This window comes from Corvus cornix, chromosome 3, assembly GCF_000738735.6.
Source record: "Corvus cornix cornix isolate S_Up_H32 chromosome 3, ASM73873v5, whole genome shotgun sequence".
Classification (NCBI taxonomy): Eukaryota; Metazoa; Chordata; class Aves; order Passeriformes; family Corvidae; genus Corvus; species Corvus cornix.
In genome coordinates, this window is record NC_047056.1 from 89,631,538 (window position 1) to 89,650,172 (window position 18,635).

At 37.3% G+C, this 18,635-nt stretch overlaps 1 protein-coding gene across 1 annotated transcript in view; it reads right to left on the reverse strand.

Moving 5' to 3' along the window:
- PRIM2 (DNA primase subunit 2) overlaps positions 1-18,635 on the reverse strand; it is a 102,559-nt gene that overhangs the window by 27,189 nt on the left and 56,735 nt on the right. The window contains exons 8-10 of the mRNA XM_039569462.1: positions 11,429-11,496; positions 7,859-7,931; positions 6,694-6,879 (exon numbers count right to left, since the gene is read on the reverse strand). Coding sequence (XP_039425396.1) covers positions 6,694-6,879; positions 7,859-7,931; positions 11,429-11,496 — 327 coding nt within the window. The remainder of the gene's footprint in view (positions 1-6,693; positions 6,880-7,858; positions 7,932-11,428; positions 11,497-18,635) is intronic.

Genomic DNA, 18,635 nt, shown 5'->3' on the forward strand with positions numbered 1-18,635 from the left:
CAATTGCACATTACTATATTTTTCTTTGAACTTGCATTAAAAGAAAAGGTTTAATGCAAATTAAACAGTACGTTTGGGAATAAAAATGAGTTGTGCAAATGAAAAATGCATTTTCTTGTTTCTTCTGACAATTAAATCACTTTTAGCCTGCTATTAAAGAAATTTCAAGAGCTAACTTTGTAGAATACAAAACACATTTTGAAACATACCATAACAGTGTTTTTACTTTCTACTACGTAAGTATAACATATTCAACATATAATAATTTTATGAATGTAATGCAATTTTGCCAAAACACAACAAAAATTATTCACTCAAAATCTTTAAGACTCACTTGTTATATTTCACTATAACTAGAGTATGAAATCATAAATTCCAAATTGTCCAAGACAAATACAGATAGTAAGTGGTTCTACTGAAGCTAATTTTTACAATCATTGGTGGAAGGAAAAGATCTTTTTGATTTTATGGTAAGTTTAACACAAAAATACAATTTAATCAATAATGTGAATATCTTGACCCCTGATAACCAATGAAAGCAACAACAATATTCTTTACTATATCAACGTTTTGTTACCATGACATAGTCCTCCACTGCTACAGAATTCAGGAAATAAGATCTTACTGCTACTATATGCTGCACTTTTATTACAATTTTGTTTCATATGTCCTAGAAGAGAAAACAACATTTTCTTGAAGTTCTGTTTTAGTCTTTATACATCTCAGGAGAATTCAAACCTGGCCACCTATTTACATTACAGTACTACTGATGTAATTTTTTTTTTAAATGAAATTTTAACAGAGGAATTTCAATTTTTTCTTTATCTCTTAGATGTTAAATATTGTGGTTTGCTGTCCAAAATGTCACTCTAGCCTGCAGATTTGTTAAGTTTAAATAATTCAAGAATAAGAATAGCAGATAACATTAAATTAGAGAATTATAATTAAAAATGTAACAGAATAAAGATCCTTTTCTGATTTATTAATCGAAATGTTCCTAAAATAGTAGACAGCAATACCCAATATAAAGGGGCCAAGTAAGAAAAAAAATAAATCTAAGAGCAAAACCACCCTCAAATCTCTAAGAAATGAGACAGTAAAATACCAAAACCGAACGTAACCAACTGACTGACAGAGAAAATATTCATGAGGATTTGAGCAGGTGGAGGTTGTTTTAAAGAACCACCACATCATCCATGCATTATAAATTGCACTGGGCATAGTTGTATGTGCTTAAAAGCACTGACCTGAAGATTGCCAAGTGCCTACTTCTATTTTACTTTAGATACACAGGGCTTTGTAAAAAATATAATTGCATAGACTTACAAAGCATTAGAGCATAAACACTTCTAATTTACATCTATACATTACATTTGTTTATTCCGTACTATCTTGTCTCCCTCTAGCGGCTCGCTCTCACAAACATGTGCTTCTACCTGGATTCAGCCCAGTTTGCAGAATCACGGGGTAATTCAGGCTGGAAAGGACCTCAGGAGGTCCCTAGTCATGGAATTTCTGTTTGGCCTTGGTAGAAACATTCATCACCAGCTGTTTGCAATCAAGGTAAAGGCTCACTCTTGAATCCAGACTCAAGAATCTCCTAAGATCATTTGGAAAAGAAATCAAAAAGCCAGGAAAATAAAGTCACTGGAACTATCTCATTGGAATGTTTTTTTAACAGAGTCAGAGACATATTCCTTTGCATATTGATGCACTATATGGCTGTCACATTATCTGTACTCAGCTTCCACAGGATCACCATGTGTGGAAGAAACATAATATATTAATAATCTCCTGAATTTCAAAAGCTTCAATCTTAAGGGTTTGCTTCTTTACCAACAACAGACTCTGAGCAAGGTTGAATTTGAGTAAACTTTCCTTTTCCTTCTTCCAGTGAAACATCTGTCGTGAGGACCTCCACTAGCAGGAAGGGATGAAGAGGCATACTCCGACAACTAGAAAACAACCTGCTCCTTCCCATTGGTGATCAGCCATGATAGAAAACCACATGCCCTATGAAACTATAGTGAATTAATCTGGAAGACTGACTCGGGATGAGTAAGAGGCTTTGCTAGCCTGAGTGCCACCATGTCTCTGAGGGAAGAGTCCTAGAACATGGACTAAAGAGCCATGTCTCACTTTCTGCAAGAAGTCACAAGGACAGGAAAGTTATTTTGTCACAAGGAAAATTTGGTAAATATAGTAATACTTCAGTTTTGGAGAGTTACTGAATAAATAAATAAACCCCCACACTCCTGCACAGTTTTAAGATGTGCTTTCAACAGCATATGCAACAATAATAAAAACTAGTGCAATATCAAACTGCAGTACCAAAGGAATTACTTTTCAACACAGAAGTGTGTAACTAGCAACTGTTACTTCTGCACAAAAAGGTAAAAAATCAGAGTACTAGAAGAGGGCATTTTGTACCACCATACATCTATTACTGCTAAGAAAAAGAACATGTATCACAAGTATATGTAGCAAAGGAAAGCAAAAAGTGATGGGCTACCTTAAAGCCTTCTGTCTGTATCAAAACCTCAGATCCAGGCTATTAACTAAACATGTAACTGAATAACACCTTAAAGAAACTGATTCTGCATTCCTTCTTTCTTTTGTTCAAAACACTGCATTATTTTTCAACTCCTCCTTTTCACGTTCACAGGCTAATCATACAAAAGTATCTGAAAACAGTAACAATTTCCACTTCAATGATCTCTGTTAGAGGACTTTATTTATAACTATGAAAGCATTTTTCAATCCGTACTCTAATTATGTAATTTATCTTGTCATCTTATTACCATTGTGTATTTTTAAATCACACTGGAGATACATCTTTCCCCTCCCTTTTTTTTTTGACAGGGTCAGGAGCTACTTTTTAAGCAAGAATAGTGAAAGATTCTATGAGAATCAGTGTCTGTTTAGAGTAAGATTACAATTTATAGAAAAAACAAAACGGTCTTAAAATAACACTGAAGTTATAAAGCCAACTGGCACAACCATTCAGTCAGAAGTAATGCATCTACTCCTATTTGGCAGCTGATCCTTTCATCTGAACAACAACAATTTACCATTTAGGCACTCTTAACCTAGCAATTTGCAGAGTAATTTTAATTGCAGTGCCTAAATTAGATAATGTTTTATTTTCCATTCTGCATTTGACCTTGTTGTGAACAAGCCAATACATGACCACTCCCCCCCCAGCCCACCAAGAGAGCATCTCCACCAGTTTCAGCACTTTCTTTGTAGGTGTTACTTGATTTTTTTTCCCACTGACTACATGGTTTCACACCTCATTCATACTTCACAGATTCCTCTCTAAAGGTAAAATATAATTTCTTTAAAACTTTCTACAGTGTTTTTGTCAGTAAGCCCTAAGGTATGCATGAATCAGTTACTCGGAGCACAGGAGGAGTTCTTTTTGGTGCAAATTGTCCATGTGCCTATGCTCAGCCTGGAGACCGTGCTTAGCCAGTTCGCTGCTAATGTGCTCATGGTAACTTCCTTCCTGCTGAAGGCTCAAGTTGTGTGCCAAGAATTCTTAGGACTGAGAATTGGCATAGATGTTGCAGCTATTAAAGACAAAAATGAACAAACAATTTTGAAATCATAACAATTTCCAGCAAATTGAACACTCCCTCTTTGCAATAAAAGGGTCAGTAGGTAATACATCATTAACCTTAATCTTTACGAAGTATCATGCATATATCTTCACAATGCTCCAGTAAAATGAAACAGTGTAATTAATTATCTCCACTCTACAGGAAAGGAACAATGGCATGAATGCCAGAAAATAAAAATGTCAAATGAAGAAAATAGCAATAAGAATTGTATTAATCTTCCTTTTTTCAGGACATTAAACATTGTATGACACTACTGTGAAAAATCACGGGCCACCAGCCTCAGTTAGAGGCATGAAAAATTAGTTTTCTTTTTTATCCCAGTTTGAAGCTGGTTATCTAGAACTTGAAAAGGACCAAAATTACATGGAAGTAACAGCTTCCTTGTGAAAAATGCAGTAACCAAACTCCTTGTTTGATTCACAATATGCTTTCTAACTCTTGAAGCTAAACACAGGATGATAAAACTTCATTTCTTTCTAGGGCCTATCAACAGAGATGCTATAGTAGGAAGTCATAACCCTGTGATTGAAAAGAGGATCCAAGGTGCATACATGTCTTCATACATGTGCATGTACATATTTGGTCAAAGCACAAGTAGGTGGAATCAGATGTGTTCTCCCAATATTTTTTGAAAACAGAAATAACAAATGTCTGTCTTTATACTGCTACTGTTATACTGTAATAGCTTGTTTTTATTCTTTCAGTTCCTTTAAGCACAAGATATGGCAACTGAAAATTCTGGATTTTCCTGAATTCAATTAGTCTTGTGAGTTGACCCTTATTGGATGTCAGGTGCCCACCCAAGTCTCTCTCTCACTCCCCTCCTCAGGTGGGCTGGGGAGAGAAAATACAACAAAGGACTCATGGGTCAAGATAATGACAGGGAGGGATCAGCCACCAGTTACTGTCACAGGCGAAACAGACTCGACTTGGGAACACTAATTTCTTACCAATCAAATCAGAGGAGGGAAATGAGAAATAAAAATAAATCTTAAAACACCTTCCCCTCATCCCTCCTGACTTCCAGGTTTGACTTCTGGTTTTCGCTACCTCTTTCCACAGGTGGTGCAGGCAGACAGGAAATGGGAGTTCACCACACATTTCTGCCGCTCCTTCATTTTCCGGGGGAGGACTCCTTACTCTTCCCCTGCTCCAGAGTGGACTCCCTCCCACAGGAAACAGTCCTCCATGAACTTCTCCAATGTTGAATCTTCCCACAGGCTGCAGTTCTTCACAAATTGCTCCAATATAGTCTCTTCCATGGTGAGCAGTCCTTCAGGAACAGCCTGCTCCAGTGTGAGTCCCTGTGGGGTCACAAATCCTGCCAGCAAACCTGCTCCAGTGTGGGCTTCTCTCTCCATGGGGCCACAGGTCCTGCCAGGAGCCTGTTCCAGCATGGGCTCCCTACTGGGTCATAGCCTGTTTCAGGCATCCCTCTGCTCTGGCATGAGGTCCTCCATGGGCTGCAGGAGGATCTCTTTTCCACCTTGGTCCTCCATGGGCTGCAGGGGCACAGCTGCCTCACCATGGGCTGCACCATGGGCTGCAGGGGAATCTCAGCTCCGACACCTGGTGCACCTCCTCCTCCTCCTTTTGCACTGACCTTGGTGTCTGCAGAGCTGTGTTGCTCTCACGTATTCTCACTCTCCTCTCTCTGGCTGAAGCTGCTATTGTGAAGGTGTTGTTTTCCCCCCCTTTCTTGAACATCTTATTCCAGAGGTACTACCCAGCACTCCTGATGGGCTCAGCCCTGGCCAGCAGCAGGTCCCTCTTGGAGCCAGCTGGCATTGGCTCTGTTGGACAATGGGGGAAGCTTCTGGCAGCTTCTTGCAGAACCTAACCCTGTAGCCCCATCCACTACCAAAACCTGGCCACATAAACCCAATACAACTAGTAATCAATTGGCATTCCACTTCAAAATGTATTGCCACTCTTCAGAGATGTTCTTAAGACCTTTGGAAAAAAATGCATTTTTGAGGGGTTTTTTTTTAAATAAACTACCTATCTCCTTTTAAATCGTATCACACTTAAGAAACTAGATAAACAGAGGTTTAGATTCTTATCCAATTCATAGCTTTAAACCCCTTTCTCCTTCCCAAAAAATTTGCAGACATGTTGATCTATCTTCTGGGTCTTGAAAGAGGCATACCTACCAGAATTCATTTTAGCTGACTTTATTTTTTGCCCTGTATCTTGTATAAATAGCCATGGCCCAGAGAACCTGAGGTAACAAAAGATTGTCTACCAAGCACTCCAAAATATTTCACAGTACTCCAGAAGGCTGAGATCTCACAATATTAAATATGAAGTATCACACTCCACCCAAAACTGAGATATGGTCTGAAACTGTGCTCTAACACATACCACAGGCCAGGCAGAGAAGGATGAGAGAGGAAGCCTTCTTCATTGTACCTGAGCTGTTCAAGATAAGGAGCAGTTCACAGTCCTCCAAAAATTAGACATTACATCTTCCTCACCCACAACACTCTCAAAAATATTGGCAAGAGTGAGACTAATGACTAACATATCAGTTATACCTCCCATTGCACTGAATAGTATTTCTCACTGTTTCCTTGAACATATTCTTCTGACTTCTGTCCCCAGCTGCTTCTTTCATTCTTCAACTGTAAATTTGCTGAGGCAAGACTACTTCACACAGCGCTGTCCAATTAGTATTTTTTTAATAAACAACAAAAAAGGCTAACCTTTTCTTTCAGATAGTACTGGTTTTGGTCACTTGTGAATTAATTTAGTTACATAGTACCTGTATTTTGTAAAGGACACTTGTTTCCTAGTAGGACGGTTTTTCTAGTCTTCATCTATAAAAAGCCTCTTTATGGCTTGCCTTTTTTACCCATAGTTCAGGTGAATACCCAACAAAATGACTAAAATCACAAGCAAAGAGAGCAAAAAAAAAACTTCCCACCTTTAAAATACATTACTGTACCTTTTGCCCAATTATCTCCTTCAAAAAGCACCTACTTAAATCTGTAGCACAATGTACGCATTAACTACATCTCCACATTCACATATTGAGGTAAGTTTGAGATACTTTCATTAGTTGAATTACCTTATCTGCATCCACTTTTCCTCTGATAAATTCTTTCTTCCAAAATTCCAGTGCCTGCTCCAGAGTCAGGCCAATGCCTTTTAGGAAGAGTCCGTACTGCATCCGGCCTCCGTGACGGAGGTGGTGGCTGTCCCGGAGGGCTCTGTGCAACTGCCGCATGCAGAGAGGGAATGACTTCACAGAGAGCTGACAAGAGAAGAATTTCTGTTTAAGCCATACTGATCATTTAATTTGTAGGATATATGTTTACTGTGATTATTAATTAGCTCCATTTGAAAATGCCAATGGCTGGAAGAAAAGATGCATGTACAGAGAGCCTTGGGACTGAATTCATAACACAAGTGAGTCCATAAACTATCCAATTCAATAACCATCTCAAGAACAAAATCCAGAGGACAGAGTAATACAGGTGGCAGTATCAGATTGCCTCCAGCTACAAAGTAACACAGGTTTAATTGCTATCAGGAAAAATATATCCACACTTGCATTACAATATTTCTTGACTCTGCTTTATTTTAGCATCTGGAATGGCGAAGCAGCCTTTGATAGAGTTTTGGGGGACTGGGGAAGGGGAGGGGATTTTCATTCACTGCCAGAGAAACACTATCATGGTTAAGATGGACACTGAAAACACACAATTCCTAAAATTCAGATAAAGGAGTTATGTTTTTAATCGTCTCTATACAATTCATGCATGGTGTTTTACATCCCATGTTTTACTTCCATTTTATTTACTTCCTTGTTTTCAAAACCCCTCCTGTAAGTCAAAAATCAAAAAACAGCATTGAAAAGACTAATACTGCAACACAATCATAAACTAAACATCATAGTTTGCAAGATTGTTAAATAAGAAAATTTTGTTAAATTCTGCTTATAATTACGTTAGATATTTGTGAAAGTACACAAAATTAAACAGCAAATTAAGCATTTCACTCTGAGTGAACTTCACTCTGAGTCTGAATCCTGATTAGATGCATTCTCAGTTAATTCTGCTCCATTTTGAACTTTAATGCTGTTTCATTCAACAGTTACAAAGCCAATATGAATAAAAAGAAGATAAAGTCTTTCTATTTTGTTTGTACATACAGTACTTGAATTTAAGAAGTTATACTTCAACATCCTATATAACTCCAACATCCTATATAACTCCAGAAACACAACTTACAGCATCGATTTGCTCTAGAGAAATTTTTCCAGTGTTCTTTTGGATGCTGTAATCTGGGCCAACATAAGAATGGCTGAAAAACAAAGCAAACATCATTTAAAGCAGTTCCAAAATATTTTTAAGTTTACAAATTTAGAAAGAAAATAATTTATCAGTTGTGGGCTGCAAATATTTCATATCAGGCAAAAACACGAAACCAAGTAACTAGGACTCAAAAAGCCAACATTAGAGCAAATACAGCAAAGAAACCCTCTCTCCCTTTATCAGAAAGGAGAAGTGAGGGGTCATACAGGAATACACAGAATAAAGTGTAGCACTTGGTATTGTAATTTAGCAAAATGTGGTTTTTTCTGGAGTTAAACTCTGCATGCCTTCAAAAGACTTAAGATATGATCCTTGTAAATTAGTTACAAAATCCCTCTTGGACAAAGAAATTTGTGCTGACCCGCACTTTACAACCTGCTTTTTGGACCAATAATCTGTATCCAAAGTCCCTGTTTACTTTATTGCCTGTAATACTGTACTGTCAACTTTTGAGTTTGGTTGGGTTCTGGTGTAAGCATTTCCCCAGGCCTGTTCTGCAGCCCTGCATATATCTTCATTCAAGAAGTCTCAATATTTAAAAGTAAAAGCTGGGCATTAGATGCTTGTATTTGATTTGAAATTACTTGGGTGACAATGTCTGTGTGACTGTCTCTGCTGTAGTGTAGGGTTACCTGAACTTAGCTCAGCTTTCAAAGGTAGCTTCTTTGCAGTATGAGTGAAAGATGAGACAGCACATGTAAATAAATTCCTGTGCTACTCTGGCTAGGACTTAAACTGTATTGATATGTCAGTAATGCAGGAAAGGCCATCCCAGACTTACTGTTACTCTTCAGTTTTTGAGTTTTTAATTTTTCCCCACAGTAGTTTGTCCTTCAAACAGTTGTAGGTTGCTACCTGAAGCTTCTTTTTCACCAGACTAAACTAAGTCAACTCAGCTTCTCCCTACAGTTCACATATAGACCCAGTCCTACAGCAGGATGATGGGATTACATACAACGGGTTTTGTCCATCTGAAATTACTCCTGCTGAGTATTTTAAACAGTAGAGTGTTAACAAGCCTGTACACTCCATAAAAAGCAGGAGCTGCACAAGTGTTCTTCTCACACATTTAGATATTAAGTTTCCATCTCTTTTGTTAGTTTCAGCAAGTTAAATCTCTTTTAGCCTACTGTGAGCATGTGAAATCCCTAAACACAATCTTGCATCAAATACTTTAACATTATTACTAAAAATGTTTTCTTTTTTTTTGGTCCAGTACAAATGGTACTAGAAAGCACCAACGAAACAGAATAGAATAAAAAGAGTACTAAGTAACAGAAAAAATACATATTTAGTCTAAAACTAGTTGCAAAATATATTTCCTTTAAAAAAAATAATGGGCATGGGTTAAAATATCTATGAAGACATAATCCACAGTAAAATCACCTTTTCAGAGGACTTGCTAATTTGTAAGTCACAAGCAAACATGAATAGATGCCAAAGCATGTGTGGGGCATTAACAACTAAACAATGCTCTATAACCATCAATTGTAAGACCTTTTCATTAATTTCTAAGCTTTTGCTTCCCTGACAGAGGTCTATTGACATATGCCAAAAGTAAAATACTGCTCTACATATTCAGATAATGAAGGTAGAAGAAAGTCTACAACTAGCTAATATTCTCCTTTCTCAAGAGCAAGATGAAGCAAAAGGAATCACAGATTCACAGAAATAAATAACAAAGATGACGTATTTGGTCACCTGTCTGTTCACTGCCAGAGGCTGCTTTTCAAATTGCAAGATCTGATATATTCTGTTCATTTTAAAAAACTTCCAAAAAAGGCAACTTGGAAGCATTTGTATAATTTTTTCAGTTGGTGACAAACCAGAAACAGTCCCTCAATTTTCACAAAAGCAAATGGAAGTGATTTACCAGTTGTATAACATACATACGCAAGGTAACATAAGAATGTACAAGAAATACCAGTTAGCATAAATGTGGGGTACAGTATCCCTGTTAAAGTAGCTTTTTTGGGAACCTTTCCTTTTTCCATATTTAAAAAAAAGCACAGACAGGACTGATTACTGTGAGATACTCGAGGACTGTTCCACTTACATAGATGCAGAGTATATATCAAAAGAAATTTTCAATTTCTTAGTGATTACTCCTAGAGAGCACAGTTTATGAAAAGCTAACTTAATTGCTCTTGATCTTCAAATGGAGAAAGGTATACCACTGAGCTGCATTTTTTACAGTCCCAGTAAGATGTAGGGTAATAAAATCATGGAATGTTATTGGCATTCAGAAGTATCCCCAGCTATGTAACAGTAACAATAACACTGCAATCCTTGTTTTCATTCCTTGCTCTTGAACAAAGTTTAATCGTATGTAAATAAGCAGAGATACCATGAAAGCTATTTTTTCTATTCTGATTTACACTAAAAACAACAAAACATAAAACTCTTCCTATATAATAAAAATTATGAGATTTTTAAAAATCAAAATAAAATGTCAGGTTTTGGGAACAGATAGCTCAAGCAGTACAGCACCATAGAAAATAAGGAGCATGATCTAGCAAACTAGATCTGCATCCCAATTCCCCATGCAGTACTGCCATGACAGAGCCTCAACACTTCCATTTTTAATTAACCCAACATCATTTCAATGATCTTAATGCTAAGCTGTATGTGTTCAAAAACAGCATTCGTTACTGACATCCAATATTTAAGTAAATTTCTATCCTTAAAGACATTAAAAATTCGACAAAAATAAACACCTGAGCAACCTGATCTAACCAGATCTGCATTAAGCATGGGCTAGATTAAATCATCTCAAGAGGTTCACTTCAAGTTAAATTATTCCACGATTCTAAACCAGCTCGCTCTAATTGTATGGACCTTGTCCTTTTGCATACTACCATAGTAGGAAAAGTCTCCCATATAAAGTGATAAAAAGCAATCATGTATGTAAGAAAGAGACCTATGCTTAGCCTTTCCTAAAAATAAAGTAGAAAGCTTACATACATATCTATACACACGCATACACATATATATCTGCACACACACACTCATACTACTAAGAGGGAGGCATATTATTTATTCTAATGGTTCACACTTTCAGCAATCTACTTAGGTCCATTAAAAAAACAAATTAGTACTCCATTCATCAATGACAGCAAAATCTCCCAAAAAGAGCAGAGAGCATAGAATATTTGCAACAAGGAAGGCCCATGCTCTGAGCACTGTAATTTGGAATCTGTTTTGTTCATAAAGAAGCTTAATAACCTTGCACTTGCTATTGAAAAAAAAAACTTTATAAAAGCTACAACTATTTTTTGTTACTTAGAAGCAACACTAGTTCTATAAATTATGTTCCACGTCATTTACAAAGGGAATTAAGTTGAAGGGTTACTTTTGGGGTTTTTTTTCCAGTCAAAGCCAATCACACAGGTGAGGTCTGTAAAAAACCTGTACCTAAGGCATTCTACCAAAACAATTACTTTAATCTGCATGAAGGAACACACTCATGTTTTCACTTCATACTACCTGAGATGACTAAGCAGAGGTTGAAGTCTCTCATCAGACTGTATGGAAGGTAGTGATCGTGCTGTCAGCTGGAAGAAAAAAGGAGTACAATCAATAAAATATTAGCTTAAAAAACTTGGTAACACAAGGCAGGATTATGTTAGAAGTCACACTGTGTTGTTACAACTTTATACAACATTGGGTAAGACGTAATTTCTCCTATTAAAAATAATGAAGCACAGCCTTCCAGAATCTGAAGCTAGCAGAAATATTCACAAGTTAACAAAGAGTGAAAAATAATTTTTCTAAAATTACAATGCTATTAGAATTAAATAGCAAGACTTCATTGAAAGTGGTGTATGTTTTCCAAACGTATTTGAACTAGAAGTCATATTGTGCCTAGACAGCCTTCTACAAGTGTAAATATAATACATGAAGCCACATTATACAAAATTTACACAGTATCTAGCACCATGGGACTTATATAAACATGCCTCTGTGTACAGTTTTTTTTAAATGGGCATAACCTGTTTTGAAATTTGGTTGTTTTAAAATAAACACTTTTTTTTTTCTTATAACTCATATGACTAGTTAAAACATTCAATTTTTCTGCATAAATAAACCTAGCAATCTATAGATCAACAAATACATGTCACACTATTGTGGAGAACTAATTAACTGGTGTATTAACTAAAATAATTGGAAAAACATATGTATTAAATTTGCTTAGTATCTGTATATAAGGTAGCTACCTTCACCTATAAAAGCTACAAACATAGCACTGTTGATCATTCTGACATACATCTAACAAAATATTGAACATAACATGCATTTCATGATTCTGTGGCTGTATTTTGAAAACTAACTATGAACAAATTAGAAATTTTGAGATATTTCACACTGTATAAATAAGCATCAAGTACTTAAGTATTTTACAAGTAACTCAAAAATAAAATGCATTAAAAATATGTAATTCCTGAAAGACCCCCCCATTCATTACATCCATTCCATAACCTTTGCTGCTAGGCAGAAGTCGGACTAGAATCAAATTTGAAACTTGCACCTCAAGCTCGCAATACCATGCCCCAGCTAAATGAGAGGAGGTTTGAAGCAGCTGTCTGCTAAGGGAAGTTGAAGCTACTGAACACAGGGACAGCAGCAAAGGAGGAAGGGGCCATTTCTGCTGCTGAGGGAGCCCTGGACTGCAGCAATCACTGTCTCACAATGTGGTTCTTCTCAGTCCCAGGTAACCCAAATGTACTCATCCAATCTGACTGCTGCAGGAAAGGTTAACCTGGCACTCTCAGCAACCCATTCATCTTCCTTTTAAAAAAGGCAGCTATCTCAGCAATAAAGCATGATCCACATTCCCTTGTTTTATGGAGCTAGATTGAGATGCATATGATATACTAGAACTTCAGTAAACCCTGCATTTACTCAGAAGGTTTTTTTTAATTAAAAAAAACCCTCATTTTCCGACCACTGAGTTTTAAAGGCCGATATAAGGATTGTTCTATATTCATGTCCCCTATAAAGTAACCCTCTAATTTTGTTTTTAACACAACCAGAAAATCAGAAACTAATTCTGAAAAGAACGTGGAAGCCTTCTAAACACCAAGTTACTCCACAAGTTATCAGAACAAAGACTGAATCACCCGAAATACCATCTCCTTCTTTTTCCATTAATTACTTAAGAGATACAGAAAACAGTATTTGTGTGCACACTCAAATACAGATACAATTTTACATAACACAAGCATATGGTATTTTTCTCTATGCAGTACTTGAAATATTGCATTTAAGCAGAAAAAAACAATGCATTTATGACAGGACGTTTATGAAAGTCTGACTGGACAGTGATGTAAGCAGCAAAAAAAAAAAAGGTAACATTCAAAACCTGAAAAAGTATCAACATTATTATCAAAGTTATATATACAATAAAGTACGTTTCTGTGTAAACACTATCAATTAACAGAAACACTGGTTTAAAACTCATTTAGGAGACTTGTAGTAATTGAGGCAGAACCAAGACCTAGTGATCTTTAACGAAGATTTTACTTGACATCGCAATGAAGAATATGGAAGAGGTGGTCTGTGCTGGCTGTTTCAGGATCCACCATTAAAGGGCAGAAAAACATAATCCCTTGAAGTCAAAGGAGAATCCACATGGCCAATATTTTTCTGAATCTGCAAATCTTAGGAGCAAAATGACTCCCCATTTTCCTCTATTATGTTGCCTGGACAAGGTAATGTTCTCTACACACCATAGTGTTGTGAAAATAAGATCTAACACTTTTCAAATCTTAGAACAAACACTCTGTCCAGTTATTTCAAATGTTTATTTTCTGGAAGATGCGGAATCCTCGTAACACTGCTCTTTTCTATCTAACACCCAGGATAGCTTTCCTTAAACATAGTTGAGGAGACCTCATCAAAATATTTGAACAACTTTAATTGAAAGAGCACATTTTCCTTCAGCTTGCCTGGATTATAAAAATAAAAGGTAGCATTTTCAAGTATAAAGTTTCTCCTTATAACCTTATGTTTTTTCTAACAGAGCCAGAGTGTAAATAAAAGCAGCTTTTACAAAGGTCATGGTAAATTAACACTAGTGTTTTTAAACAGCTAAGAATTTTAGGAGCTTTCTCAACAGCATTTTTCTAGAAGATGATCCCTATCACACATTCCAAATTGAGACTTTGAAGACTTTTTTCAACCACTCTGAAATAAAACATAGACAAATTCCTGCAAGCACAGCCTTGCCTTCACCTCTATATGGTACTCAACATAAAAATCATCATACCAGGGAAAAAAAGGCAAAAAGATGACATTTGATATTTTAGATATATGAAAGATATCAAAATGTTGTCAAATAAAGAGCATAGCTCCAAACTTTAATCATGTTGAAGCAGTTCAATTTACAGAGAACATAAAACACTGCTGACTTAAGATAATTCAAGTCCTGAGGCCTGGATCATCAGAGGAGGGGGCAGAGTGAGCAGCAGACAAGGACACACAGACAGAGCTAAACTGAGATGGTGACCTTATAACCTCAAGTTCAGCAATAAGACTGAGGGGTAATTTTTCCAGAGCTCCCATTGCTCAAGACCTGGCTGGACATCAGTCTGCTGCTGGTAAGCATTGCTTGTGGGGTTTTTTGTTTTGGTTTCCTTTCTCGTGTAATAAACTGTTTTTACCTCATTTCACTCCTCTCACTGGTCACAAGACTGAAGAGATCAGTGTCTGCCCCTCGACTTCCTCTCACGAGGATGCTGAGGACCGCAATGAGGTCTCCCCTCAGTCTCCTCTTCTCCAGGCTGAACAGACCAAGTGACCTCAGCCACTCCTCATACAGCTTCCCCTCAAGGCCCTTCACCATCCTTGTGGCCTCCTTTGGACACTTTCTAACAGTACTTAATATCTGTCTTATATTGTGGCACCTAAAACTGCACACAATATTCAAGGTGAGGCTGCCCCAGGGCAGAGCAGAGCAGGACAATCCCCTCCCTTGCCCAGCTGGCGATGCTGTGCCTGATGCCCCCCAGGACAGGGTTGGCCCTCCTGGCTGCCAGGGCACTGCTCACTCATATTTGTCTTTCCATCATCCAGGACCCCCAGGTCCCTTTGCACAGCGCTGCTCTCCAGCCTCTCATTCCCCAGTCTGTGCACACAACTAGGGCTACCCAATCCCAGGTGCAGAATCTGTCGCTTTCCCTTGTTAAACTTCATATGGTTGGTGATTGCCCAGCCCTCTAATTTGTCAAGGTCTCTCTGCAGGGCCTGTTCACAACTTACTGCCTGACCTATCTGTGCCCAAAAAAATGCACTATAGTCTATTTGTTCCCATTAAATGCATCACTCAGTTGAGTATGAGCCCTCACAGTAGCAAAGTGCAAGAGGGAAAGAAGGTAAAAGCTAAATGGAAACAAAGATATGAGTAAAATATGACATCATGGTAGCACCTGCAACACCTCTAAAGGAATGGTATACAATTAAAAATTATCTTTTGTGGAATGAAATAAAGTTACTTTCTGCTCTGCTAATCCAACACCACTTCAGGTAAAGTGCCTTTTTCTTGAGCTTTTTGAAAGAGATAGGTATACATATATATATATATATATATAGAGCTATCTATACATAGATATCTATGTATATATACATAGATATATATCTCGCTAAAGGTTATATATATATAACCTTTAGCGATAGCTATTTAACATTAAAAGACACAACACTTGTTCCCACTAATTCATTAAACTTTATTTAAAGATCTGTTTGGCCAGCATTTTAAGATGTTTTCTAAATGTAACCAATCTAACAGAATATCAAATCTTATGTAACCAAACCATACGTATTTTTTTTTAATTGACAACACTGTAGCTATGACATATCTGAGAGTCAGAATTACAGATCCCAGCTTTCCCCCTCCACTGGGAATAACCGAGAAACAAGAGAAGACAGTAAGACATTTTCTGTGAAAGTCTTTACCTTAATTCTGAATTTTTTTCCATAACCCTAGTTTATCTAGATTAGGTTTTTCCATAAGCTAGTTTATCTGTGGGAATCTGTTTACCCGTTGCTTTTCCTATCCCAGATTGTTCCCCACTGTTCCTTGCCCCTAGCCCTGGCCATTCCCTCGGGCTCTCCCTATTGGTTCCTGTACCCCAACTCCGCCCATGTACCGCCCCTGCGATCTGACAAAACCCCCCTGCGCCCGGATCACGAGGTCTCTCTGCCTCTGGGGATCGCTGGGATGAGATGTAGCTATTACTAGATCCTCTTAAACTCTTATGGAGAGACCCTTCTCGCCTCCTTCATCATCACTGGTTGTAAAGCTGACAGCTGCCAGAGCAAAACCGCAGAATTGTCCGAAATGGACTACGGGAGGGTGACAATGGTCGCACTGCCCTAAGCAGCTCCGCTGAGCTCTCAGGGAAAGCTGCAGCTTGCTAAACTAAACCTAGCATTACAACAGCTATCCTTCTGGAGTATCCGTTTGATCAAAAAAAAAAAACCAATCTTCAGGAGATGCTACAAAAGCCTTTGGGAAGCTTTCCTCTCCTCATTTTAAGCTATGGAACAGGTTTAAAATAATGCTGTAGAAAGATTTTAGTTCTACTCAGTAAAGATTGTATCATAATAATCACTATATTGTTATAGATACACTACACACATCAGAGTACTCTTTACATATTTATAAGATCAACATAGAATCATAGGGTGGTTTGGGTTGGAAGGGACCATAAAGCTCATCTAGTTCCAAACCCTCTGTCATGGGCAGTGACACCTTCCAGTAAACCAGAGCCCCATCCAGCCTGGTCTTGAACATGAACTGCGCAAATATCCAGCAAGATTATGATAAATAACAGGCCTTTAAGTCTCAGTTCCACTTACATAGAGTCCAACTATAATTGTTTCTCAAAACATTTAACCAAGGCCATGCTTTTATATAAAAAGGGGAACTCTACTATACAATGACATTTCACACACAAATCACTCACATAAAGTCTCTTTCCTGCAGCAATCTGCTTTCAGCCACAAAAAGTAGTTTTCGTGTACATTTTATTAAGCCTAAATAGAGGAAGTAATAGTCACAAAAGACTCCTTAATGCATTTCTCTCTGATTAGAATCATTGTTCATGAAAAGAAGCTCTAAAACTTTAAAACAACTTCATTTTCAATGAAACCTGAATTTTAGCTGGCTATTCTCTAAAATGCAGTTTTAAAGGATATGAATTCTCCAGTAAGGCATTTTAATGCACCAGGCACCAAGACATTTCCTTTAGATTAAATTTCAGATACAATGTCTAGAAAGGTTTTGTACTTCTGAGAAAGCCTTAATATTACTTTGGTTTGCCTTTATTTATTTTTTTAAAAGACATTTCAGAATGATATTACACGGTTTATGTGATTTTGCACAAAGAAGTTATGAGATGCAGATACTGCCAGAACCCAAGAATTCAAGTTAATTACATTCCAGAGAAACACCTTCAGCATCCAACTAAGTTGCAGGCTGTCTCATACCAACAAAAACCGATTGATTGTGAAACATCAGCTATAGTGCTAATGTTGTTACAAAATGTCACAATGCAAATGTTATGCAGCTGGGGAACCTGAAATAAGAAAGCAGTGTTTGCATGCCAGTATGCTGCTGTACCTAGACAGTTGACATTTTAACACTGATCAATTTTATTTTGAAAAAAGCTGGAGTTCAACCTTTCACAGCATCTTACATATCTCAAGCATTGTATAAAATTAATAAGTAATTTTTGCCAAGGCTTCTTCAGTTATTAAAAGTTATTTCAGCAGCACTTACACTGAAATATGCTCAATAAAAACTACACCAAAAAATTAATGTTACATCTATTCCACAACAATTGTTAACACACAACCTATATAACAGCAAATAACATTCTTCAAAACTAACAAAACTATGCAAAAAATGCTTTTGACATTATCAAACCTTTTTTTAAATGGATCAATATAATTTAATACATCAAGCATTCTGATTATTTCCATCTAGTACCACCAAATTTATGGACTTGATGCCTTTTCCTGGTCTTAAAATCAAGAGGCATACACGGTTAGAAGGGGAAAAGGGATTTTACCTTGGTATTTATTCTTAAGGATCCTTAGGTGTACACGTCCAGGTCATATGCATCAAGATGTACCCCACCGAGTCTTTCCCTGTGTCTCTGTGTCTCTCCTCTCGTGTCTATCCTAATCCTCCCCCAACATTGGGTATAACATTATAGGCTTTACTAATTAGCATATCTATCAAAGATTCCCCAATGAGAGGCTCAAGTGAGCCCCCCTCCCCAAGGAACCTTCCCCTGGACGGTTCTGTCTTGGTTTACAGAATGTGTTCTGGAGAGGACCTTGGGGTCTGGGGCACACTGATCCCTAGCTATGAAGCTTCTAAAATGTTTAGTCTCTTAGCTTAACAAACAAGTCCAAGAATGTAGGCAAAAAGCACTAGGAATACAGAAGCTGTAAAAAGGTATAACAGGGGTATAACAGAGGTATAAAAGAAAAGGCAAAAATCTTCCTGGCATCAGACTAAAGGAAATAAATAATACAGACTAGCATTACTGGGCTTCCAGTATAAATGTAACAATTCTGACATTTCTCAAGCACAGGAAAAAATTTCACTCTTGAATCTGTAGTGGATGGTATAAGTGTCAATATAAGGCTGAAGATGGTTTTGTGGGTTTGCTTTTGTTTTGTT